The sequence below is a fragment of the Citrus sinensis genome, chromosome 6, assembly GCF_022201045.2.
Source record: "Citrus sinensis cultivar Valencia sweet orange chromosome 6, DVS_A1.0, whole genome shotgun sequence".
Classification (NCBI taxonomy): Eukaryota; Viridiplantae; Streptophyta; class Magnoliopsida; order Sapindales; family Rutaceae; genus Citrus; species Citrus sinensis.
This window is the reverse complement of record NC_068561.1, coordinates 10,611,026-10,637,302: the sequence shown is the minus strand read 5'-3', so window position 1 is coordinate 10,637,302 and position 26,277 is coordinate 10,611,026. Positions and strand designations below refer to the sequence as shown.

General features: G+C 32.3%; 4 protein-coding genes across 4 annotated transcripts; 2 read left to right on the top strand and 2 right to left on the bottom strand.

The window, feature by feature from the left end:
* Positions 1-2,855: 2,855 nt before the first annotated feature.
* Positions 2,856-3,720, bottom strand: LOC102610083 (60S ribosomal protein L12). Its single transcript, XM_006481397.4, has one exon. The coding sequence runs from the start codon at positions 3,621-3,623 to the stop codon at positions 3,123-3,125; it is 501 nt and encodes a 166-aa protein (XP_006481460.1). The 5' UTR covers positions 3,624-3,720; the 3' UTR covers positions 2,856-3,122.
* Positions 3,721-11,874: 8,154 nt separating this feature from the next.
* LOC102610402 (uncharacterized) lies at positions 11,875-12,736 on the top strand. Its single transcript, XM_006481398.3, has one exon. It carries the CDS (start codon positions 12,020-12,022, stop codon positions 12,548-12,550), a length of 531 nt encoding a protein of 176 aa, XP_006481461.1. The 5' UTR covers positions 11,875-12,019; the 3' UTR covers positions 12,551-12,736.
* Positions 12,737-23,150: 10,414 nt separating this feature from the next.
* Positions 23,151-25,299, top strand: LOC102611005 (uncharacterized). Its single transcript, XM_006481400.4, has 4 exons — positions 23,151-23,544; positions 23,649-23,760; positions 24,438-24,509; positions 24,860-25,299. The coding sequence occupies exons 1-4, from the start codon at positions 23,420-23,422 to the stop codon at positions 24,935-24,937; spliced, it is 387 nt and encodes a 128-aa protein (XP_006481463.1). The 5' UTR covers positions 23,151-23,419; the 3' UTR covers positions 24,938-25,299.
* A 135-nt stretch (positions 25,300-25,434) lies between these two features.
* On the bottom strand, positions 25,435-26,216 carry LOC102610699 (hypothetical protein). The gene is made up of 3 exons (XM_025100164.2): positions 26,068-26,216; positions 25,872-25,937; positions 25,435-25,765 (listed from the first exon to the last, which is right to left on the bottom strand). The coding sequence occupies exons 1-3, from the start codon at positions 26,137-26,139 to the stop codon at positions 25,589-25,591; spliced, it is 315 nt and encodes a 104-aa protein (XP_024955932.1). The 5' UTR covers positions 26,140-26,216; the 3' UTR covers positions 25,435-25,588.
* Positions 26,217-26,277: the final 61 nt, after the last annotated feature.

Here is a 26,277-nt window from a genome sequence, read left to right as displayed (position 1 = left end):
GAGCTGGAGCTACCTCCGTCCACGACTTCAATTCTCTAATTGCCTTGGCCATATTTGATTGAATCACCCCAAAACAAAACGAGTTAAGAGAAAAAAGGCTGGAGTTTAAAAGGGTTGCAAAGAGTTGACTCTAAGAAGAGAGAGGTGGGATTTTAAATTGTCTATTTCTTCAGAAAAAAAAAAAATGATTTTCTTTTTGAACGAGGGCAGAGCAAATGACCAAGTAGCGGGCTTTTTATAAGCGAAGAGAGAACATAAGTAAATAGCGAAAGAATGGAAACAAAATGCGGGCCAATCAACAGGAAAAATTGGCGGTGAGGTGGGAGTACATTTGTCCAACGTTATAATGACTTGTAAAAAGATACTAAAAATATCAACAAGCAACCTCTATGCGTTGGAATTTGTAGAACCGAACATTCTGGAAAGAAACCGTATGATTCACAGGACACACAGATACACAACAAAACAGATGACAAATTATATCATGCATCAAATGACAAAACCTAACAAGTAAACCTTAAAAACCCTTTGCGTGTCCCGCCGGCTTGGCTCAAAAACACCCTATGTCGCACGCAATAATTTTTACCAGCAATTAAGATCCTAACCACTGATGAAAGTAAAAATGCTACAAATTTAATAACATACATGTGATGATTTCCATACGAGAGAAGTAAAATTATAATAAACTAATAAAAATATGGCAATTGGTACGACTCAAGATTTGGGCTTTGCACATTCATTTTATTCCTTCAGATGGCATTCTGACAAGATTAGATATAATCAGGGCGAGAACTGCTTTGTGCCACATAGCCTTTGTGTTTATTAGAATCATCCAATATGCATTGTAGAGTATCTGTGCATTTGTTATCCTATAACTAGTAAATATTGACATCTAATTCTGTACAGATGTCATGATTTCACAGTACATTTTCATACTCTGGATTCTGGAAATCATTAGTGGCACTAAGATCTACCACATTCGGCTACCTTTGGAAGCTAAGATTAAGTGTAGAATTAAACTAAATTTTAGGACAAAATATTAACCCATGCATGACATGCTGTCACTTGGATTGGACTAATAGCCTAAATTCAAATCTTAACACTAAATTTATGGAATTAGTAATCTCAATTTTTATGTAGATTTAGTTAAAATTAGACAATAAGAAAAAAAAATGTTAATCCATGCGTGACATGCTGTTCATTTATTTATTGTTATAAGTTAAGTAATTTATTTTTTCTTATTCATGATCTCCTTAAAAATTATTAGTTAATTTATTAGTTGAATAGTTTTATTTATTTTATTTAATGAAATAATAAATCTCATATGACATAATCTATGATTTAAAAAATTTATATTTCATTATTATAATTATTATAACCCAATAACTAATTCAATATATATATATATATAATTTTTTCTTATCAATTTTATTTTAATCAATTATAATATTTCTTATTAAACATCTATAAATAGCTGATGTTTAACCATACATAAGTCAGCACTAAACATGTAAACTAACCTAACAAAATCCAGTGTAATCTAGTCTAATCTTAATAGTTAGTCTAATGCTCCAATCCAATCCTCAGTGCCAAATGTAGCTTACAGCCTACATGTACTAAAAGAAGAAAGAGAAAACCCCACAAAGAACCTACACATTCAGAAATATCATAGTGTAACACACAAGCTTCACCTTACTTCAATTTAAACAGGAGCATTTACTTGCCATTTTCACAAAAGCAAAGCACATGCCAACTCTTCTATCTGAAATTAAAAAACAAAGATCGTCCACCCAGCTCCATAGTTCACTTATTCAACAATACATTAGAAGCACTGTCAATTTTTGTATGAATAAGTCAATCGCATCTTACCCTAGGATAAAATCATTAACAACCATGCTTATAATCACAATTACATTCATACAAACTCTAAGTTCAAGACCACCAAGTAAAGCACAAAATGAAAAGATAACCTTGAAAGCACTATTAATCAAATATGAACTTCATGAAGTGCAAAGTAACCAGAAACCAATTATAAATGCAATGAATGCATTATATGCCACAAAAATACAGCAATCAGGTAGTGATGGTAATTTCAAACAATTAGTTGAAACTAGGACAGAACTACCAGAACATATGCTTCCACAACCATACCGTGGACACCGTTAATCCAACAAACCATTACACAAGCATGTATTAACCCAAAGAAAAAATGAAAGAAGAAAGAAAAGAAAAGCTACACATGAAACAGATCGGCCCACGTGAAACATAACTCCCAGTTGTGTAAGGATCAGTGGCTTCACATGAAAATACCCATGGAATACTTAAAATAAAATCCTGTCATCCTCAAGATGGACTCGACAATGGTTTTAAGCATCAGACAAGCTACAATTAAGTTTAGAAGGTACTCATAGACCTAAAATTAAGAGAAAAATCAAGTTCAGCTATGCGTATGACAAATCTGAAACTCGAACAAATTGTGAAACATAACAAAAAAATCAAATAATACACATAGGGCATATAATCAAATCAACTTATTTTGAGCTATCTTAAATATGTATCCTATTCTCTAAAACTAAGTACTGTGACAAAATAATCAACCCGCGTCAACAAAAAATCTAACCAACTTTCTAAATTATCTCGACTCATTACACTTATTTCTTCTAATCAGTATCCCACACCAATAACACTATGTAAGACATCAGCACACAATTTCAGCAGGATTGACAGTCTGTCAATAGATCAAAACAAGTTATCCAAAATGAATTCTCAAACATCAATGTGATGACACCCTAGTGCTGCAGGCGCTTCCATAGCCACCACATTAGCTTCAAATAATATAAAAACACAATGCGAAATAAACAAGATTCATTTGCATTAGAAAATTTAAATTTCAAAGATCCAATATACGTTTTCTGAAGCATCATTCAACATAAGTCCACTAAATTAAACCTTACATCTCCTAAATTCCAATAATAAAGCACTCGTTTAAAGCTCGAATAATTGGAGACATCATCAAAATCCTTGTAAAGATCCAAAACTGATAATTAAAAAAAAAGGCACTGATATATAGAGATAAAAACAAAAATTAAAATCTAAAATAGACCCCCTCACAAACAGAGTCTTCAATCAAGAGGAATTTCGACATCACCATCAGTGATCTCCTGCTGCAGGTCCCTAGGGTCCTTGCCATCGACCGTACACCCAACAGAAACGCATGTGCCCAAAATCTCCTTAACGGTGCCACTCAAATCCTTAGCCATCGACCTGGGCCGCATCACTTTTGCGATTTCGATGACGTCATCGAGGGTAATGTTGCCGTTGTGCTTGATGTTCTTGGTCTTCTTCCTGTCCCTCTCGGGTTCCTTGAGGGCTTTAATCACCAGGGCGGCGGCGGAGGGAACGACGGCGACCTTGGCCTGACGGTTCTGGACGGTGAGCTTGACGGTGACACGTAAGCCCTTCCAGTCCTTGGCGGTTTCCTTGGCGATGTCCTCTCCGATTTTCTTTGGGGAGAGACCGAGGGGACCGATCTTTGGGGCGAGGGAACTGGCGGCTCCCACCTCGCCACCGGTCACGCGGACGTACACGTCCACCACTTGGCTCGGGTCGAACTTCGGCGGCATGATTGCTCTGCTGGTTACGGCTACAAAGAGTGTGTGAAGTGCTTTTTGCTTGCCCTGTCTTTTGCGATTTGCGGAGGCGCAGCAAGAAATGAATATAAGCAGAAGCTAGGGTTTTTAGCGGGGTTGAGGCCAAATTACGATTTTCTCCTCGAGGGATTGGAAGATTTTCGTGGGTCTTTATTTGGGCTTATTAATTGGGGGGAGGTGATGGATTAAAGGGCAGCCCAATTTAGTATATGTTTTAAATTGGGTAATTAGCTCAATACTCACTTTGATGAATACACAAAAATATGTATTAAATGGGTTTTGGGTTGTATAAAGCCTTATCCTTTCAATTCAGGCTCATTTTGGGATTGTTGTAAGAGTAGAGTTTTTGGCACCCCTGTAACTTCCTCAAAAAGCCCCGTTTATGAACTTTCAAAAACCCCTTTGTAATCCCAAAATTACCCTCATCTTTTTACTTTTTATTTCAACTGCAAATTTTAAATCTTAATTTTTCCCTTTTCCAGATTTTAAGAAAAAAAAATCACAATTGCAATAGCTGTGCTCCTAATAATCAATATTTCCTATTGAGGGAAGCGCTTGAAAGGAGAGGATTGGCGCCTGGTGGGCTGCCCTAAGTTGGTGTAGATCCTAGTTAAAATGATTGTGCAATGAGAAATTCTTATTGTTTAAATTGTTCATCCTCTTTTGATATAATGTCAATCTATTAATGATTTGTTCAACTTTGGCTTAAGAATAATTGATTCATTAGCACCCAATTTATGCTTATGCGCTATCTTATTATCTATAAAGAAGAAAGAAAGATTAGTCAATAGATAAGCGAGATAAACAATCATAAATAAAATAAAATTAAGTCTGTTGAAAGAAAGAGAGCTTTTTTGAGAAGAAGAAGAATGATGTTAGTTTTTCAATAAAAAATGGGTCCAAAATTATTTTGAAATCACCAATAGGGATGATAATTTGACCTGACCTAAATTTTAACCCTATTGATCTGACCTTAATTTTTTCGCACTTTGACCTAAAATTTTTAGTCTCGGGTCAGGTTTGGGCCAAAAAATTAAGATCCGATCAAATTCGCGCCAGGGTTTAAGCCCTAGCCAACCTGATCTTGAAATTAAAAAAAAAAAAAAAACACATGCACACATCACACACTCACACTCACACACACACATCACATACACTAACACGAACACATCACAGACCCACACTCTCTCAAGTCTCAATCTCACAAAACCTAAGTGAAAACCGCGCAGCGTGATTGCATGAATTAGCTCTGCTCGCCTACTCCAGCCTCCAAGTAACCAACACCGTCACTTTGTCAGTCTATCATTGCCTGCTCCAGCTCCAAGCCATCACGCACAACTGCACGAGAGAGGCTTCAATCCCACTGCCAGCCAACCAGCCACGCATGACTGCTCCAGCTCCAAGCTGCCACCCACTGCCAGTCAACCACCACAATAGCCATCACAATTGAGTTTTTTTTTTTTTTTTTTTATATTAAGTTGTGGAATTGAATTGTATGTGATTGAAATGGTTATGGAATTGAATTGTGTATTTTAAATTCGGTATGTGTTGATTATAATCCTCATAATCTTTTGAGGTTATAGTGAGTTTGCAACATTATTGAACTTTTTAGTTTGATCTGATTTAGTATTCGAATTCAAGATTAACAACCTTTGTGGGAAGATTATGTCATTTTTTTCCAATTTAAATTACTTGAAAATCTTAAAAAGAAGCTTCAAGGTATAATATTCAAAACAATTATGGTCACCTCGGCCAGGCATGACCTGAAAGAAAAATGATTAGAATTTTAATCGGGTTAAAATTTTTATTTTAGTAATTAGGTCAAGCTCAGGTTTGGCCAAACCCGAGCCTGACCCAACTCATTACCATTCGTAATCACCCATTTTACTTTAGGGTATGGCAAGAAAATGAGTTATTTGTAGAAATAAAAAGCATGCCAATAGCACCACTCTTTTAGTAAAATGAATTATAAGTTGTCAAATAAAAGTAAAATACATATTAGGTAACATCAACTTAACATTCAAAACAAAGTTTAAATTTTTTTGAAATACTTTTAGCGACTTTGCTTTGAAAGCATTTGGCAGCAAAAATAGAGTCTAAATATGATTTATCAATTATGATTGAATTATGTCTAGTCCATTTAGGCCACTCTATCCACCTCTTTCTTATCATGCATTAATCTCCCCAAAACTCTCTCTAAATTTCAATTCTCTCTTCAAAGAACTTTATAAAAATTCAAGTCTCTTCCCTTTTTCCATCCACAAGAGATTCTCTCCCTCTTCAATATTCTATTCTTCTTTTTGTTTTTTTGTTTGAGTTTTCCCCCCATTCTTAAAATGATAGCATTTTTTTTTTTTAAGTTCATATTTGAAAAGTTGAATACTATAGATCGATCATTGCCATAACTATTACAAAATCAATTAGTAAAGTAAACTTTGACAGTAGAGGGTACATCATAAGAGCTGAAGCTCATTCTAAATGAATTTAAGATTTATTGTACACACGTGAAGTGGAGGTATCCTTTGTTGATATCTTAAGTGCACGATCTTTCCTCTTTGCATGTCAATGAGTTATTATCATGGGTGAAAGTTCTTTCCTCCTCACACCTTAGTAAGTTACAATAACTTAGCCAGTTGTTTGTTGTCATGGATTACTATAATTTGATTCTACGGTCTACTGTGGACAGTGGTGTATTGGTATGCATTTGGATTGCAATGAACTATTATTTTCTTCTTCAAATTGGAGTACACTCCGATATATCTATAATTATAGTATGAATTATTTTTTTGTTTGTACAGATCAGGATAGATTAAGATATAAAGGATAAGAATTAGGCATAAGGGAAATTTACGTAAAAAACTTTATGAATTACAAAAATAACTACGCCAAATTTTTTCTGTCATAAATAGCCAAAATTTTAGACATAATTACCCTTACATTTCTAAAAACAAAAAAAAAAAAAAAAACACTAAAAGATTACAATAAACAACCTTACAACTTCCCTCTTTAGTGCTGATTACAACAAACTTCAATTCATAGTTAAAGCGACTCGATGGCAATGGCGAATTAAAGGCAGCGTATACTAGCAACTTCGATTTTACACATTCTTCACATTTTTGGTACAATGAATTAGAAAGTTATGTTGGGTTATGGTGGGTGTTGCGACTGAGTTGTTGTGGTATTTTTAAGAGTTGTATTGATGATTTTGTGAAGTTGTAAATTTTGATTTTAGTTGAAAAAGTTATTAGATTTGCAAATTGTTGCATTTGGAGGAAATGATATGTTAATAATATAGTACAAAAATATAGTGCACACTCAGTGTTTGACAAAATGCCACACAGAGTTATTTTACTTTTGGTTTCTTCTTTTAAGATTTTAAATGGCCTTTTTTTTATTTATCTTTTTTCTATATGCTCATTGCCATCGCCCAACAGCGAGCTTAGTACCATCGCTGCCTCCAATGTATGTGAAAGTAGCAAGCTTACTGCCATTGCCCTCAATTGGTTGTCATTTAAAACTACCTTTTATTATTTCCTAACATTAACATGTTAACCACTATTTCATTTATCTCTCATCACTCTATCCAAGATTGGTGCAACAGGCTACCAAAAAATTTAGCAACTATGCTTGGTGTAATAGGCACATTTATTTCACTTGTGTTTGGTGAACATAGTTTTTTTGTGTTTTTTTAATCTTTTATTATAATTTTATAATGAATAAAATTTGGATTTGACTGTTATGATTGCGGTAGTTTTGTGTGATAGGTTGGTATATGCATTCATTTAGGTAGTGTTTACTTGCTGGAGTGGGAGTGTGGAGTGTGGATTCTTCCCACTCCAGTGTTTACTTACCTTAAAAAAGGGGAGAGTGGGAGTGGGAATTCGTGGGTCCCACTCAATTTTGGAGTGGGGAGTGGGAATCCACTCCCCCCTCTTCCCATTTTATCCTTAAAATAAAAATAAAAATAAATAAATAATATTTAATAAAATAAATAAATAATATTTAATAAAATAAATAATATCATATTTATTAAAAATAATAATTATATCATATTTATTTTATTAAATTTAATAAAATAAAAATAAATAAATATTATATTTAAATTAATAATATTAAACATTAATTTTAATAAATATTAATTAATTATTTAATTAATAATAATAAATATTTTATTCTAAAAAAATATTAATTTTGTACTATATTATCAATAATAATATTTCATTTGTGTTGCTATTATTAATAATTTTTATTCACATAATTTAAATTAAAATTAATAAAAAATTATGATTTACATAATTAAGAATATTAGTAATTATTATTAATTTATAAATATAATAAAATATTTATTTTATTTTCTAAATATATTTTTTATTAATGTTTTAATTACAAATTATAATTCTGTACATAAGGATAAAATTGTAATTTAAAACAATTTACTCCCAATCCAAGACAAAGTAAACAAAGAATTGGGATTCTCATGGACAATCCATACTTTCATTTAGTCTAAGTAAACACTCTACTCCCACTCCCACTCTACTCCCACTCCCACTCTACACTCCTAATCCAAGGATTCTCACTCTAATCCAAAAAGTAAACACAGTATTAGTGCAGTAGACATCATTTGTGCCTATATTTAGATGCCTATCGGTTAGTGTCTATCGCACTTATAATGTGTATATTGTGGTGCATTTGTATATTTTCTAGGTTTTGTCCACTACTTCGTTTTTATTCTAAATTTTATGATTCTTAATTTTTTTTTTTACATATATACCAAGGCAAACTAATGATTTTATGAATCCACATTATTTAAAAAACAACATTTAAAATATTGTCCTTATTATTTCATGAGTTTAGTGATTTGTTGAGAGTGATGAGGTTTAGAGATTTGTTGAGAGCATTGAGGCTTGATGATTTAGCAAGTGGTATTGGTTTGGTAATTTGTTGAGAGTAGTGAGCGTAATTATGTCCAACAAAAATACCATTGACTAATTATGATTAAAAAATAATTAAAGTGGCTAATTTTATAAAATCTTAAAGTTTTTAGGTTATTTATATAAATTTCCTTAAACTCGACCCATTTACCTCGTATGTCTAGTCAACAATGTAATGTCTATTTTTCTTCCCAGGTCCCAAACTGATAGGCGAGAATGTACCTTCATTTTCGACACGAAATGTTATATATATGCTACTTACCAATTAATTGATCCCAAATGTAGCTCTAAAAAATCCCTAATTAAGACCTTCATCATGATAATCTAGAAGATGCCTAGTTACTTATTTTATACAAGAAGACTATATATATCTTATCCTACCGACGTCCTTGATGGGATAAAGATATCGCTTGTTGCATTTCAAGCAGAGACAGAAAAAATCCTAATAACACTTGATAGAAAAAAAAAAAAAATCTTTTAACAAGAGTGACATTATTGGGCTTTATCTTTTACTAATAGCTTTGATGATTTCATTGGATGCCTAAGTTTTTGTTTGTTATACTAATTCAAGATAATCATTTTTATTGTACTTGATTTTATACTTGTTTTTATTTTTTTTATGTGTCCATACATGACCTACAAAAATTGGGATTAAAGAAGTGTTGAGGCGTAGTGGGTCCATTACTTAGGTCCGAGGGCCTAATCTTCTAACCAAGGATAAGATATGATACTTTTAATTTCTAAAATATAATTAATGACCCATTATTTGCAGGCACAAATTCTTTAATGGTTGTTGGAGATTGCGCTTGATCACATGATGTGCCCAAAATCCAAATAATTCTTTGATACAATAATGCATAGCCAAAGAATGCATAAATATTATAAAAATCCATTTTCTTCTGTCAAAGGTAGTGAGAACATAAAGGAAACTTTACATCCATAATTTGATGGAAATCAACTAGTATAATAACTATATAAAAAAAATTTGAGAACATGAATGAGCCATAATTGTAGAGGATTTGTGTATATTAATATATAGTAAGATCAGAGTGTTTATTATTATGTTTAAATGTATATAAAAATGGAAGATAGACAGACATGCATGGATTAGACAAACTTATATAATTGGATTCAATTTTTCATTGAAATTAATGGTACACAAAGAAAAAGAATAATTAATCAAATTGAACATAAATTTACTTACAACTCAATTCAATTCAACTTAACTTTTAACTCTGGCTTGTAGCTCAATAATGAGGTTGTGCCCTCAATAATAAGGATTAGTTTGATAATATTGTAACTTTTACAATAATTATTGTTGACTGTACTATATAAATAATTAGAAGTAAAGAGAATTGGTTAAACAGCTGGTAAAATTAATTGACACATTTATAAACATGTATAAAATATTTTTTTAAATACGTATATATAATAATTGATAACTAAAATAAATATTTATTATTATTTTTTTTATTTTGTTATCTCAATATAATTGGTAATAATAATAATCTCTTTAAAATTAATGAATTATTTCCTAATTAACAAAGATAATTTTAGATTTTTATAATAATATGAGAGCATGTATAATTGCATTAAATATAAAACTGACGATTTTATTAAAAGTGATTTTTAAAAGAATTTATCAAATACTAAAATTAATTTTTGATTTTTCAAAACTATTTTTAAACCTTTCAAAAATAATTCCAAACAACCCCTAACTCTCATTAAAATTTTCTCCTTTTTCACAAAATATGAAATAAAATATATTTATCATAAAATTTAATATTATTACTGATAATAGATTTTTGAACTATACTCAATAGATCCTTTGAAGTGTACCATAAACACAGATATTGATATTCTCAATTAACCAAACTCTACGCCGGTGGCAAATCACACAGTGGCGAATAATCACACATGGGTCAATTTTTATTTATTTATTCAATTTATTTTGTGATAATGCGTGACACCACTCCCTACTTTGTCGTTTCTTCCAAGTTTGTGACACGTGTCTTCTGAATTTCGCTTTAATTGGACCGCAGATGAACAAGCCACGTCATTACCACTGCGCGACAAAAATGGAAGCATCGAAGGCGTAAAATTTCTTACATGACGTGTCAGGATATTGACATTTGGATCACTATTGGACGGCGATTGGCGGTGGACCCCACAATGAGTCGGATGAGTCTCAGACGAATGAGTGATTTAATAAGGAGTGTCCGTCGGTCCACGTGTACGTTGGTCCGAACCGGTTAAATCCGACGTTATCCACTTACCAGTGCCGCTGTGTACGGCAAAATTGATTTATAAAATAAAATATTATATAGCGTGTCATATTTTCAAGTGATGAGAATTTTGCATACTGTGGATTGTATTTGTAAATTATTATCCTACGTGCATTCCGGTGGAAATCGAAGAGTACATTTGCCCGTCGAGAAATTCTTATCTGTTGGTGAGTCCATAAATGTATTATGGACTCTCCTTTTGATTTGCGTTTAGGATACATAATATTGCCTTCTCAAGAAATATGGCATCTAATGATAGGTGGTGGAAGATTAACGTTTAAAATATCACTTGAGGTACATAGTCTGTCGCTCAAGTGATATTTCACTTATAATTATTAATTATGTATCCCATATAATATATCTGTAGTACTAATTATTGATTATGTAATTATGTGCAAGAAGCTCAAAAAATCCTAAATAGACTGAAGTTTATAATATTTTGAGATATTTTAATTCAGTTATATTCTAAATAATTTAATTTCTTACTTAGAGTTTTATTATTTAGGCATGAGTCTTATTAGAGTAGTATTTCTAATTTAACTATGATTAGGTTATAACTAGTATTATTTTAAGTCGAGACTTAATATTTGTTATTGATCACATTTTTCAATTTAAAATTATATGAGTTGTTGAATTATGTTACATGTAAGTGCTTCAATTTTATTATTCAAATCTCTAGTCATTCTGTGGAATCAACGAAACTTTACACTTATAATCAAAATCAATATATATTTAGTTATTTTTTCTTATTCATAGGTATTCTCAAAATTAACGAAATATCGTCAAAAATATCTCTTATCTATTCATCATCCTACATCTTTTATTTTTTTGCTGCGTTATTTTTGCTGCAGAACATTTTAAACGTTTTGTAGAACTTGATTTGTGAGCTCATGCTAAACGCGTGAGGGTGCCCGCTTTTAAGCATTTTCATTTTACTTTACACACAATACTTTATTATTATCTGCCTATTCAAAGGCCGAGCTCATGCTTATCCAATACACTATAAAAATGAGACTCAATCAAACGATACAAAGACCCCCCAAAAGTTAAGTTAGAGTAGAAGAAACACATAACTGATAATAAACGTCTGCAAACTTCCTCCGTTTCAAAGAAAGCATAAAAAACCAAATCCCCATTTCAATATTCTTCTTCAATGGCATCGTCAAGAAAATTCTTTCATGCAAAACCAAGCTACATATATCCGACCCCAGTAGCTGAAACCGCAATCACTGCTACCGATAACAATCTTTTTGAGTTTGATGAAGATGACATGTACAGACCCAATGAGTCTGTTAATGTCAATGTTCACGTGGAGGCTGCCAAGAAACCGATACCCAGTTCACGTTCATCAAGAAAGCTTGCGAAGAAGATCGAAGACCGGAAAATAATGCCCTTGACGTCGGCTTCATTGCCGGTGAACATACCGGACTGGTCAAAGATTTTGAAGGACGAGTATAGAGAGCATAGCAAGAGAGAGAGCGATGAAGACCGCGGCGGAGGCGGCGGCGATGACGATGAAGACAAGGAGGAAGAGTACTACGGGTTGGTTCCTCCTCATGAATATTTAGCCATGAGGAGGGGAGCTTCATTTTCTGTTCATGAAGGCATAGGGAGGACTTTGAAAGGAAGAGATCTGCGCCGGGTCAGAAATGCAATTTGGAAAAAAGTTGGCTTTGAGGATTAATTAATTAATTAGCAGCAATTAAACATTTTATTTATTATTACTACTTGAGTGAGGATCAATTATTGAAAATTTTGATAGAAATAGATGATCAAATCAATGTCCCGGTGCTTGTATTTTGTTATCTCGCTCCTCTGGTTTTTGATGTTTTGAGTACATAATCAGAGGATGAATTTTTGCATTTTGTAATTATTTGACTTTGAGATACATAAATGTTGGTTTAGCTTTCATAATTTAAAATAATTATCAAGTTTTTCTTTGTACTTTAAAAAATGACCTAAATAGTCCCTATTCTATCATATATTTTTCGCATGTTGCTCGATAGATTTATTTAAATTTTAAGTTATCTAATATAAAAATGTTTTTTCACGATTGAAAAGTTGAATCCAACATTACGAAAGTAACAACACTAGGGTTTTCGATGATGTATACTTAAAAATACATATACTAAATGAGTAATTAGTTTAGATTATAAGAACTAGATGAGTATTTTTCCACTTTTTTTTTTTTTTGGTTGTTGAAATAATGGGGTTAATTCATTCAATAATGCAATTTCGGAGAGACAATGAGGAAGATGAAGATGTGGACTTGTAGAGTTGGTGGTTGGCACGAAAGCTACTGACAAGCTGAAACAACCCTTGAAGTAAAAAATTCATTCATCATTAATATTCTTGCTTCTAGAATGGCAATAATATTAAAGTCATTTTCTTTTGCTTTTCTTCTTCAATTTGTTTCGTGACAATAAATGGGAATAAAAATGTTTATTTTATGGGGCAACAATAATGCGTATTGCAGTTTGTACATTATTTTTTAATGGATAAGGATGAAAGATAAAGGATGGAAGGAAATTGATCATTCGCCTGCACTTTGCATGGGACTCGATGACAGCTAGATTCAATGCAGAAAAGATGGAAACTCTTATCTTCGATATCATGGTCTCTCTTTCACATAGATAAATCAAACACAAAAGTGTATTATTAATATGCACGTTAGATAACTTTTGGAACTCAACATTACCAGAGCTTTAAATTTCTTTGAAACATCTTTCCTAAGCTAATGTGATGAATAAATTTTTCTAATGAACCCATAATATATAAAAGTAGAACCTCTATAAATTAACAGAGTTGGTATTATATAAAATTTATTAATTAAAAGAAAAATTAAATAACCGGTAAATTAATAATTTATTAATTTATAGAGTTACTTACAAATTCAATCAACATATATTAACAAAATTTCATAATTTCTTATTACAATTCGAGAAGTGGAGACTAGAGACCGAAAAAATTTATTACATAATAAAGATTATTAACTTGTCAAGTATTAGTTTAAAGAGGTTCTAATGTATGTGTGCATATATAGCTTCGTTATAATTGAAAAAAAGAATATGGAAATAAAAAGTCTAAATAAAATAGTCAGCCCATCAATACCAAATTTTCTTGAAAAAAAAAAAATTATCCTAATAATCTGGGTTTTGACCACGTGGGCAACGAGATAAAATCATGTGGATCATTGCCAAACCAAAACGCATGGCAATTAAGACTCCTTTCTGTTTGTATTATAATAAATGATGAAACAAGGGGTGGTGCAGCTGATTGATTGAAATTGTTGGCCATGGCTTTCAATTTTAATGCATTTTATTTTTCCTACCAAGGTTGCGTATTGAGTAAACTTGGGCCACCGCAATGGTTCATGTCATTAGTTGTCACGAAGAGATGAATGGTCAAGCGTACGCAAACTAATGCTTTGTCAATTTATGTCTACGATGCTTTTAAATCTTGATGATGGTTGTCGCTGCAATTCCACGAAGATTAGCTGAGTGGACAGTGAGGGTTGGAGAGAAGGAAAATTACTCGTTCTTAAAATCAACATTCTTGAGCCGAAAGAGCAGACGCAAAAAGGGGGGAATGTTTTCCATTTCTAATCCTCCCGTGGCTGCATTCTTAATTAGAATAAGATTCTGACTCGGCACCTTTTGAAAGGAATTGTTCTTTTAGAGAGCACAGTGCACAGAGTTCTAAGCGTACGTAAAATTGATATCTGACATTTTTTTTTTCGCTGGGGTTCTAAATTTTAAATCACAAATGTTAAAAGGTCGATTGGATAAAAACTAAAAAAATCACTGTCAATCCAATTGGTTTTTGGGTCCGGGTACCTTGTACCTACTCCCTATTTTGTCCATTTGTGAGTTGACCGTTGGATCTAGCCACAAGTTGTTTCGACGGTGTGGATATGTTTCTTTGGGTTTTAACTTTTCTGTCCTTGTTTTTTGATGAAAAAGCAAAAAAAATCAAATATTTCACAATTTTGACTCACAAGTTCCAATTATTTTGAATTTTCACACTTAGGTCCATTAACTTATTTCGGCCATTAAAATTAATGACGGCGTAAACTAGGATGGCAATAAAATCCAAATCCGACCCACATCCGCAAGGATCCGGAACTTCCAGATCCAGGAAAATTCAGATTCAGATTTAAAAAAAATACCGATTCAGATGTAGAAAATCAAGATCCACACGGATTCGAATGCGGATCGCTAGATCCAAATGCAAGTACATCTAGAAAACTAGATATCAAAATCCAATTAAATTAAAAATTATATATTAAAAATTAAAAATAAATTTTATTTATGGATTTATGATGTGTTGTGTGTTATTCATGTTGAATTATGATTGAATTTTATTTGATATTATTAGGTAAATTATTGAATTTTAACTTAAATTAAAATATATATTAAAAATTAAAAATTAAATTTTATTTGTGAATTTATGATGTTGTTGTGTATGTTATTCAGGTTGAACTATTGATTATTGAATTATGATTGAATTTTATTTGATATTGTTAGGTAAATTATTGAATTTTTTAAATTATGCATTAAATTATTAAATTTTGATTTTTGCAAATCCGGATATTCAAAATATCCACCCCCATCTATTGCGGATATTACCTGTATCCGGATCAACATATTTTTTTTTTTACAGATATGGATGCGGATATGAATCCGGATGTAGGTAGAGATGGCCAATGGGTCAGACAGCATGTGACACGGCATGACATGAGCACGGTGGGGCACGTGACACGACACGTACGTGGGCTGGGTCAGGCTTAAAATTTTAGGCACGCAGACCTTAAAAGTACGACATGAGTAGAGATGGGCCAAACTCGACATAATAAAAAAGCCCGCAATAAACACGTTTTATTTTTTTAATGAAAGCAAACTTAAAATTTTATGATTTTTCAAATAACTTGAAATTGAATTTTTTAAAATCATTTAATTCTTAGTTAAAAAATACTATAATTGATTTATATTTATAATTTATTAAATGAATAATTGATATCATGATTTTAAAGAATAAATTATAAATATCATGATTCTATAAATATGCATTAATATTATGGTGAACTATGATCTATGACTTTATGTAAGTCCAAGTTAACAATTAAGTTAACCTTAATAAATTTTTTTTATTATTATTGTTGTTCAGTATTAAAAAAAAATCTAATATTATAAGGTCAAACTTAGTAATTAATATTATATTCTCTTACTATTATTAGTTTATTATTATTGAATATGAACTTGATTTTTGAATTTTTGATTCTATTAAATTTGGATAAAGGTATAGACCTAAAAAAAGTATATACACTAGAAAAAAAGTAAACCAACAACTTAGTATGCGCTCTTAAAAAATTAAGAAAAAATAATTATTGAGCTTTTTTTCTTAGGCATGGCACGACAAGTGTGGGCACTGCATGAGTGAGCATGATACGTGTGCCGGGCCGGGCCTAAGCAAAAAACAATTAAGCACGGCACGACATGGGTACGAGCACGCATGTGTCTTATTTTGATGGGTTGGGCCTGTTAAAAAAAATAACAGTGAGTTAACAATTAAAAACAGTAGCTAATTAATGTGAAATTAATTGATAACAAAATTAAACTGTAGCAAGACAGCAACATGAATTAAACACCAGGGAGAAGAAATTAACGAAACAAAGAAAATAAACCCGAGACCTGTAACACAGTGTCCTTACAACAAATTTACCACCTACTTCAGTGCTTTAGGTTTGCTGGTAACTGTTTCTCAGGATACAACGGGTTCAAATTATCCGTCAAGCATAGATAAATAATTCCAGTGAGCCACAATAATGGTCAAACTCGATCAGAAACCAGATGTCAGAAGGAGGAAAGGAAATTTTAAGTGCTCTGTGTGCTAGTTGCTGTTTGTGTGTCCAAAACAGAAGATGAAGCTACCTTTTTATACACACGTGAGTATGTAACAGTAGCATAAAATTGAATTTTCGGATTCAATATATGCGATTTAATGTTGTAACAGTTAATTGAATAAAAAAAATTCAATTCAGTCTATTGAATTCAAAATTGAATTGCATAATAGCCCAAAAAATAATTGCGAAGCTGTTACAAATCCTTTGAATTTAAAAGATTCACAAATAATAATTGTAAACTGTTTCAAAAATTTAAAAGGAAATTAAAAATGTGTCATGCAAGCTTAGGTGATTTTGGGTTGACATTCGCATACGCAGGACGCGCGGGCGCACACGAGTTCAACCAAATCAGTCTTGGATTCGCACCGCCCCCCCGGTGAGCACGCGTGTGGAGAGAGTCTCTATCATTATAATTCTTGCTCATGCTTGGGTAAGTGTCTATATATAAACGCAAATCCCTTGGCTTATTTTTCCCTTATGGGATAAACCTCATTTCCTTTCAAATTTTCAACTTCAAGGGTGAACTTTGAGAGACAATTTCTCATTCACCCAAGCACCATTTTGAATAAATAAATATACACTTTCAAAGTATTCACGGAGTAAAATCCAAACCTCACAAGATTTTTCACTTTTGCTAAGTGGGACCCACTCAAAATGTGCCCTCAAAATAGCATATTGCTATGCTATTTTTTCAACAATGCCCCACATGAATGAAAATTGGTAGTAAAACAGAAAAAACTGCTAAATTTTGACATTAAAGCCATTTTTAACCTTAATGATCGAGTTTATTGGATCGATACCTAGCATGTTTTACTCTTTGAACCTTCCCTTATGATAGTATATTTACTTTACTGGCTGATCAATAGATGCGATGTCTTTGAACTGTTCTGCCGTTAGTGTCAACGATCATATACTACACATAGGTATTTCTCCTAACACTGTTGAGTTTTCATGGTTATGTTTGTTTTGGCCTTGAACATCTACTTAGTTCTGCAAGAGTTTCTAAGAGTTGAACCCTTAACAATTCCATTTGAAGCGACCCCACTTCTCTCTCATATAAGTGATATCTTAATTAAGAGTAACCTGTATTACTCCGCTCGGATTTTTGACGCATAAGAATCATTAAGAGCCTAGCTCAACCTTATTTCCCACGGGCATTACTGTTTCATTATAGGAATGATCAATGAGGCAATCCTTTCAAGAGAATGACCACCCACAGTGATCCAACTTTAGTATTTAACAATTAAGTTGTCTTATTGAACCTAGATCTTGGGATCTTCCGTCAACTAGGTTGCGTTTTCCTTCGTTATTGACTACTCATTCTATGGGTTTTAATCTCATTCCCTTTGATGATTTTCCACTAGCTCTCTATTTAATCATTTAGTTAGAGGATCCACAATGTTATCTTTTGACCTCACATAATCAATAGAAATAACTCTAATAGGAATAAACTGTCTAATGGTATTATGTCTACGACGTATGTGTCTAGACTTACCATTATACATATTACTCTGTGCCCTACCGATAGCTGATTGACTATTGCAATGAATATAAATTGTAGGCATTGGCTTTGGCCACTTTAGAATACCTTCTAAAAAGTTGCGTAGCCATTCTGCTTCTTCACCACATTTATCTAATGCAATGAATTCTAATTCCATTGTAGATCTGGCAATTACTGTCTGTTTAGAATACCTCCATGATACAGCTGCACCTGCTAGTATAAACACATAGCCGCTAGTGGATTTTGAATCTTTTACATCAGATATCCAGTTAGCATCACTATATCCTTCTAATACTTCTAGATACCTAGTATAGTGCAGTCCATAATTACGAGTGTATTGAAGATTCCTAAGTACTTTTATGATAGCTTTTCAATGATATCTTCCTGAATTACTCGTATATCTACTAAGTTTGCTTATTATATAGGCTAGGTTTGGTCTGGTACAGTTTGTTAAGTACATCAGACTGCCTATCATTCTAGCGTATTCTACTTGAAAAATACCTTCTCCTTGATTTCTTGATAGATGTATACTCGTATCTAATGGACTTTTAGACACGGTGTTATCATCTTTATTAAATTTCTCAAGAATTTTATCTACATAATGAGTTTGACTTAGAATAAGTTCATTAGAAGCCCTTGAGATTTTGATCCTCAAAATGACATCCGCAAGACCCATGTCTTTCATGTCAAATTTAGACTTCAACATATTCTTGGTAGATTTAATCATGTCATCATCACTCTTAACAATGAGCATGTCATCAACATATAAACATAAAATGACATAGTCATTTTCTGTTTCTTTGACATAAACACATTTGTCATATTCGTTGATCTTAAATCCACTTGTGATCATCGTATGATCAACATTTTCATGCCACTGTTTTGGTGCTTATTTCAAGCCATATAATGACTTTATTAATTTACAAACTTTCTTTTCTTGTCCTAGAGCAATAAAACCTTCAGGCTGCTCCATGTAGATTTCTTCATCTAAATCTCCATTCAGAAAAACTGTCTTTACATCCATTTGATGTGTCTCGAGATTGCGCAAAGTTGCAATTGCTATTATCATCCGAATGGAATTTATTCATGTAAAAGGAGAATGAGTATCAAAATAATCAAGGCCTTCTCGTTGCCTATAACCTTTAATTACAAGCCTAGCCTTGTACTTATTGATTGATCCATCGGCTTTCATTTTTCTTTTGAAAATCTACTTATACCCCAAAGGTTTACATCCTGGAGGGAGATCTACTAGCTTCTAGGTATGATTTTGTAAAATGGATTCAACTTCACTGTTAATGGCTTCTTTCCATAAAGCGCCTTCAGGTAAAGTTACAACTTCTTTGAAGCTTTAAGGTTCATTTTCTAACAAAAACGTCAGAAAGTCTGGACCAAAAGACTTTTTTATTCTATCTCTTTTGCTACGTCTGACCTCAACTTCTTTTTCTTATTATTCTTCTGTAGCTTCATCATTTTCTTCATTTTGACTATTTTCAATTATTGCTTTATGAAATTGTCGTAGTTCTCTCGATTCCACTATAGAATTACAAGAAAACACATGTTCAAAAAACGATGCATTTCTTGATTCTATTATCATATTTTTGTGGACATTTGGAACTTTAAACTCATGCACCAGAAATCGATAAGCACTACTATTTTGTGCATAACCAATGAAAATGCAGTCAACAGTTTTTTGTTCTATTTTCACTTTTTTATTTAAAGGAACTACTACTTTAGCAAGACACCTCCACACTCGTAAAAATTTATAAGAAGGTGTTTTACCTTTCCGTAGCTCATACAGGGTTTTATCTTCTTACTTTCGAGGTATCTTATTTAATAAATAATTAGCTGACAAAACAGCTTCTCCCCACATATTCTGGGGTAACCCAGAGCTTATCAACATTGCATTCATCATTTCCTTTAAAGTTTGATTTTTCCGTTTTGCAATCCCATTAGATTGAGGTGAATATGGAGCCGTGACTTGATGTATGATTCCACTTTGTTCACATAATGACTCAAACGGAACAACATATTCACCACCACGGTCACTCCTTAATTCTTTGATTTTTCTATTAAGTTGATTCTTAACTTTATTTTTCTATTAAGTTGATTCTTAACTTTATTTTTATAAAGAATAAACTTTTCTAAAGCTTCATCTTTACTTTTCAACAAGTATACATAGCAATATTTTGTGCAATCGTCAATAAAGGTAATAAAATATTTATTACCACCTCTTGTTTGAATGAATTTAAAATCACAAATATCATTATGTATTAAATCAAGTGGTTCAGTGTTTCTTTTAATTGTTTGGAAAGATAACCTAGTTAGTTTTGCCTCAACACAAGTTTCACACTTATGTTTCAAATCAATTTGGAAATTGGGAATATGCTTCATGTTAATTAATTTACGCAATGAATTAAAATTAACATGTCCTAATCTACCATACCAAAGATTAGAAGACTCAAGCAAATAAGCAGAAGAACTAGTTTCATTATTAATTTTTGGTTTCACAATCATTACATTGAGTTTAAATAGCCCATCATTAACATAACCCTTTCCCACATACATCCCATTCTTTAACAAAACTACCTTATCTAACTCAAACACCATTCGAAAACCATGTTTGTTCAACAGCGATCCAGACACCAAGTTCTTCCGAATTTCTGGCACATAAAGCTCATCGTTCAGAGTCAGCTCTTTTCCAGAAGTCATCTTTAGAATCACCTTCCCTTGACCCTCAATCTCAAACGTAGCAGAATTCCCCATGAATAGCTTCTCTCTATTGCTAACTGATTCAAATGAAGTGAACAACTCTTTGTTCGATCAAACATGTCTGGTTGCTCCCGTATCAATCCATCATTCTCTCGGATTAGAGCCAACCAGATTCACTTATGAAACCACTGCATAGAGGTTTATGTCTGAAACATGTTGAGTGATGTTTTCCACCACATTAGCCTCTCATTTCTTTTTAGGCAATCTGCAATCCGAAGCCTTGTGACCCATCTTGTCACAGTTAAAGCACTTTTCCTTGAAACTTTGTTTGCTTCTTGGAGATTCCTCATTTCGGACCTAATATTTTTATTTTTCTTATTTTTAGGTCCATATTCAACAACATTTGCCTTAGCCACAGAAATTGCCCTTCTTCTTTCTGCATTTCTGTTATCTTCCTCAATTCAAAGCTTAACAACTAGCCCTTCAACATTCATTTCCTTGTGTTTATACTTCAAATAACTCTTGAAATCTTTCCAAGTAGGAGGCAATTTTTCAATAATTGCAGCCACTTGAAAAGTTTCACTTAACATCATTCCTTCTACAAGGATTTCAGATAATATGATTTGAAGCTCTTGTACTTGACTTATTATAATTTTGGAATCCACCATTTTATACTCTAGGAAGCGGCCAATAACAAACTTTGGTACCTACATCTTCAGTTTTATATTTTCGGTCTAAGGATTCTCATAGCTCATTGGTTTTTTTTTTTCCTATATATACATTATACAAGGAATCACTAAGCCTATTCATTACATAATTTTTACATAAAATGATGGGATCCACTCAAAATGTAACCTCAAAATAGCGTATTGCTATGCTATTTTTTCAAAAGGGCTCGCATGACATGGCCCATTAGCCATCTCTAGATATAGGTAAACTATAAAGTGATAAAACACTGCAACATCAATGTTGATTCTTAAATTAAATGTTAGTTTATTTTTGTCATCTTTCCATCTGTTTGTTTTTATTTTAATTTTGGAATTAAAATATTTTTGAATTATGGATGGCCGAAAATTTTAAATCTCTAATTATTTGATTTTTTTTATCTCGATTAAAATTGGGATTCGGGGTAACATTTCATCTCATTTAATAAATTGGTACCAAGATGCTTCAAAAAATTTCGTTGAGATCTCAAATTGTCGATTGCACTGTTTTTTATCTTCATTTAATTTAAAATATGATTATAATAGATAAAAAAAAATTTAGAAATGGAATAAAAATATTTAATATCAAACACATACCATTTGATTGTAGCATGATATTTAGGGTAAAAGTTAGTTTAATCCCTATATTTTGACATTAGTGCCAATTTAGTCATTATGTTTTAGAAAAATACCTCAAAGCATCCCTATCGTTAAATTATTGACATCCCTGCCATTATTTGTTATTTCTTTTGGCTTGCTTTTAAAGTATTACCCTCTTACAATAATGTTCATTTTCTTTAAAATTAATAAAAAAATAAATTATCAATTTAACAGTTCGATTCAGTTTTAAATCGAATTGAACCGTTAATTTTTTGTTAAAATAATAATTTAAACCGAATTGATTTTGTATGATTTTTTAATACTAACAGTAATTTTCTTTATGTTTTAATTTTTTTTAAATTTTTCTCATATAAACTGATCTTTTTTTAATTTTAAAACCTATTGCACCGTTTTGGATCAACTATACAGATATTTTTTTTTAGGGTGCGTTTAGAATTAAGGTGCTGTATCTTAAAAGTTATAGTTGTTGTGGAAAAAAAACTGTAACTATGAAACAAAAATTAATAATATATAGTAAATATAAATTTTAAATAATAATTTTGATAAAATTATTAAAGATGTAATAAATTTTTTATTATACAAGTAAAAAATTATATCAACATAATTTCTAATTCACAGACAAATAATATTTATTAAATACTTTATTACTGTAACTTTTAAGCTACAGCTACCCAAACTCAATTTCAAACGCATCCTTAACCCACCCTAGCCATCTCTACGGGTAGACAATTGCTTTCAATAAAATTTTAATTCTTTTAATTTATTTAATATTTCCTTCTAATTCTTAATAAAAAAATCCATCAAAATTTTTTATTTTCTTAATATTCAACTTGTAATCAATTAAAAGAAAACTAAATATATTTATGTCATTATGGTTTGGAAAGGGGAACAATTCAAAGCTCATCGTAACAAACGAAACGATGTGATTTAGGAAACGTAAAGAAGGGGATGGCAAGCAAACATCAAGAGCACCCGATTCACCCGAATGACGCCGGTTAACAAGTCTGCTTATCATGAGACGAACGTCTTACCTGGGGCGTCGTCTTGTCTTTGTTAGGCAAAGCGAATAACAGAGAGCGAGTAAGAAAGAGAGACACCAAACAAGAAAATTAAGACATGAGGGGGAGGAGGGCGCGCGTGTTAGTGGGTTTGGTGATAGTTATGTTAATGGGTACCGCCGTTTACTTGAGGCTCTGGATTATCGATTATACTGTTTCTTCTGCTGACACTGAGTTGCTCAGGTTTTCTTTTATTTTTTGTTTTACAAGTTTTCTTTCTTTACTGATTTTGCCCTTTTCTTGTAATTGTAAGAAATGGGTTTTCTTGTGGAATTGTAATATTTTAGGAGACAGTTTGATCTTGCAAATAGGGAGGCAATGGATGAGTCTGCAGAATGGAGACTCAAATATGATAAACAAGTGGAGAGGGTAACCAAGTGTACTCAAGAACTAAACAGGGTATGAATTCAGTTGTTCAGGTCATGGCAATGTTTCTGTTGTGATTAATTAGGATTATAATGATTTCTAGGTGTTTTAAAGAATGCATTGATTGTCAGTTAGTTAGAAATAAGATCTGTGGTGGGAAATTTTCATGCTGTATTTTGCCTTTCCCTGTCACGTTTAGTTAGGTTTACTTCGCATAACAGTTGGATTTGCCGGATTAGATTAATTTTGTTAATGGGTATCTTTCTAATGTTTATAGTCAGTTTATATTGGTCTGAACAGATGAATTGAGTCCGGCAAGTCATCTATTCTTCCATTAGCACCAATACTCATTGAGTTGCGTCTGAGTTATCATGTTGTGCAAACTGTTCGGTAAAATTAATTCTTTAATTTTTCATTGGACATTTCCAGTATGACGACTGGTAAAAGGACTTAGACATAAAGTACAAAGCAGGCATTGAATTTTAAAGATGTTATTAGTGAAATATTATCGGATTACCATTATCCCTGGGTTTAAGCAAATGCAGTTGTGAACAACTATTCAATTTTGTTCAATATTATACTATATTTTGAGCTTGTGTTTTAGGTAACAATATGCCTGCAGAAAACTACTCATTTTTGTATTTAGGAGCCGAAATATTGAGTTTGTATTGTACACATTGGGACTGAATAATATTTGTTACATTTAACAGGTTAAGGAATCTTTTGAGAAGCAGATCAAGGATCCTGCTAACATCAACCAAAAAATTGTAATGCTTCAAAAGGTGACACTTTAATGCCACAATCTCTCATTTCTCAATGTCGGCTACTACTGTTTCTTCCCCTATAGGCAAAACCTTTGAAATTTGTTTAGTATTTAATTTCTTATCCCTCAAATATTTTCTCGTTCTGCCACTTAGGGAACACCAAGATTTAGTCAGTTTTGCATGAAATAACTTGATCAGTGTATTAAATACTTTGCTCCAGTTGAAATGAACTTCACTCTGGCTTTTCTTAACAAGGCCTAAAGATTTCATCAAAAGCATTTATTATGTTCCGAGTATAGTCACCTCAATTTTCTTTCCTTTTCTTCATTTGATTTTGATATTTTTTAACAAGTTTTTATTATTTCTAGGAAAATAAAGCCTTGCTTGAAAGGATAAAAGTCTTAAATCAGCAGCTTGAGGCTCAGAAGATGAAGTGCAGCTCATGATAGATAAACTGGTTTCTGAAAGGTTGAATAGATTTCACCAGAATTATGTATCATGACGTAGCAACTAGTCAGTGGTTGCCTGATAGAAGTTGTAGTCATAAGTTTTGCCCAATGAGTTCGCAACTTCCAGGAAGAAGTTATTCAACTACGAAAGGCCATTTTTTTTCAGTATACCATCATTCTTCTCATCCATGTACACTGTGGTCTGGGCATAGTATTTTTTTTTTTTTTTTTCAGCTAAAGGGGATCCATGTAACAACAGCATGCTGTTTCCATTTCTTGTGGGTTTCTGGTATATAATGGAAAAGGTTGGTTAGATATTTCAGCTGCTTGATGCTCAATAATGTAATTTTTTTTTAAAATTTGGAGAACCTCTTGCTCTTAGTGCATTTTTTTTCTTTTTTGAACAGATAGAGCTGCAATAAGTCATAGTGCAATATTTTATCTTGAGATTCTTTTGTGCACACAAAGGCAAAATCAGAAGTTGAATAGTCCTGTTAGACGGTAGATAGTCTCCCCAACTTTCGGGTTGTACCTCCATCTTCCATTCATAAATATTGGATGATCAGATACAATAGTCAGATGCTGATGAAATTACATATTTCTGGTTCCGGAGCCTTTCTTTCCAATCTTAAAATCATAGTTAGTTAGCTATTTTTGATTTCTTGTGCTTGACAAACCATGAGGATCTGTTGTAGAGTCGGACTCAGTTCTCAGATCCTGGAGAAACCTCGATATCGTCTGCACAAATACCTCATTTTGGTCTGGCTGACTTGAGGACGCAGGGGCAGTAGTAGTAGCAGCATTGCTGCTGCTTCCTCCACATCTCTATAAAAAACCAAGAAACCAAACTATTAACACGCAAAAGTATGCCAAATATGGTAATGTTGAAATGCATAAACAAGCTGCAATTATAGCTTAAAAAGAAACTTACAGAGGCTACTCTTCTTCGTTTTGGTGGTTTTGTCCTGGCACTCATCATCTCAATCAGCTCATCAAACTGTGGGTCGAGCCGAAAAAGTTTCAGTCACTTTCCAATTACATAGAGCTAAGCATTGCAAATAAATAAGCTACAATATTATAGAATGTAATGGTTGCTTATATTGTAAGTATCCTTGTTACACAAATACCTGCTTCACAATTATTTTGTACTTCCTCACACATTGATACAGCCTTCTTTCATCGTCTTGTTCGTTGGACATATTTTGTATGACAATGTTGTTGATTATGTGAAAGCTTCCTGCAGCCTTAGTATATATAAGTGTTTAAGAGCATGTAATTAACATGAAAAGAGGTTGCTTAAAGAAATGTAATATGGCCGTTACCACCGACCTCTGTTA

Coding starts and splice junctions, on each gene's coding strand:
- LOC102610083 (XM_006481397.4), bottom strand. CDS start 3,623: ATGCCGCCGAAGTTCGACCCGAGCCAAGTGGTGGACGTGTACGTCCGC.
- LOC102610402 (XM_006481398.3), top strand. CDS start 12,020: ATGGCATCGTCAAGAAAATTCTTTCATGCAAAACCAAGCTACATATAT.
- LOC102611005 (XM_006481400.4), top strand. CDS start 23,420: ATGAGGGGGAGGAGGGCGCGCGTGTTAGTGGGTTTGGTGATAGTTATG. Junction 23,545..23,648: donor GCTGACACTGAGTTGCTCAG/GTTTTCTTTTAT, acceptor GTAATATTTTAG/GAGACAGTTTGATCTTGCAA. Junction 24,510..24,859: donor AAATTGTAATGCTTCAAAAG/GTGACACTTTAA, acceptor TATTATTTCTAG/GAAAATAAAGCCTTGCTTGA.
- LOC102610699 (XM_025100164.2), bottom strand. CDS start 26,139: ATGTCCAACGAACAAGACGATGAAAGAAGGCTGTATCAATGTGTGAGG. Junction 25,938..26,067: donor ACAAAATAATTGTGAAGCAG/GTATTTGTGTAA, acceptor CTCGACCCACAG/TTTGATGAGCTGATTGAGAT. Junction 25,766..25,871: donor AACGAAGAAGAGTAGCCTCT/GTAAGTTTCTTT, acceptor GGTTTTTTATAG/AGATGTGGAGGAAGCAGCAG.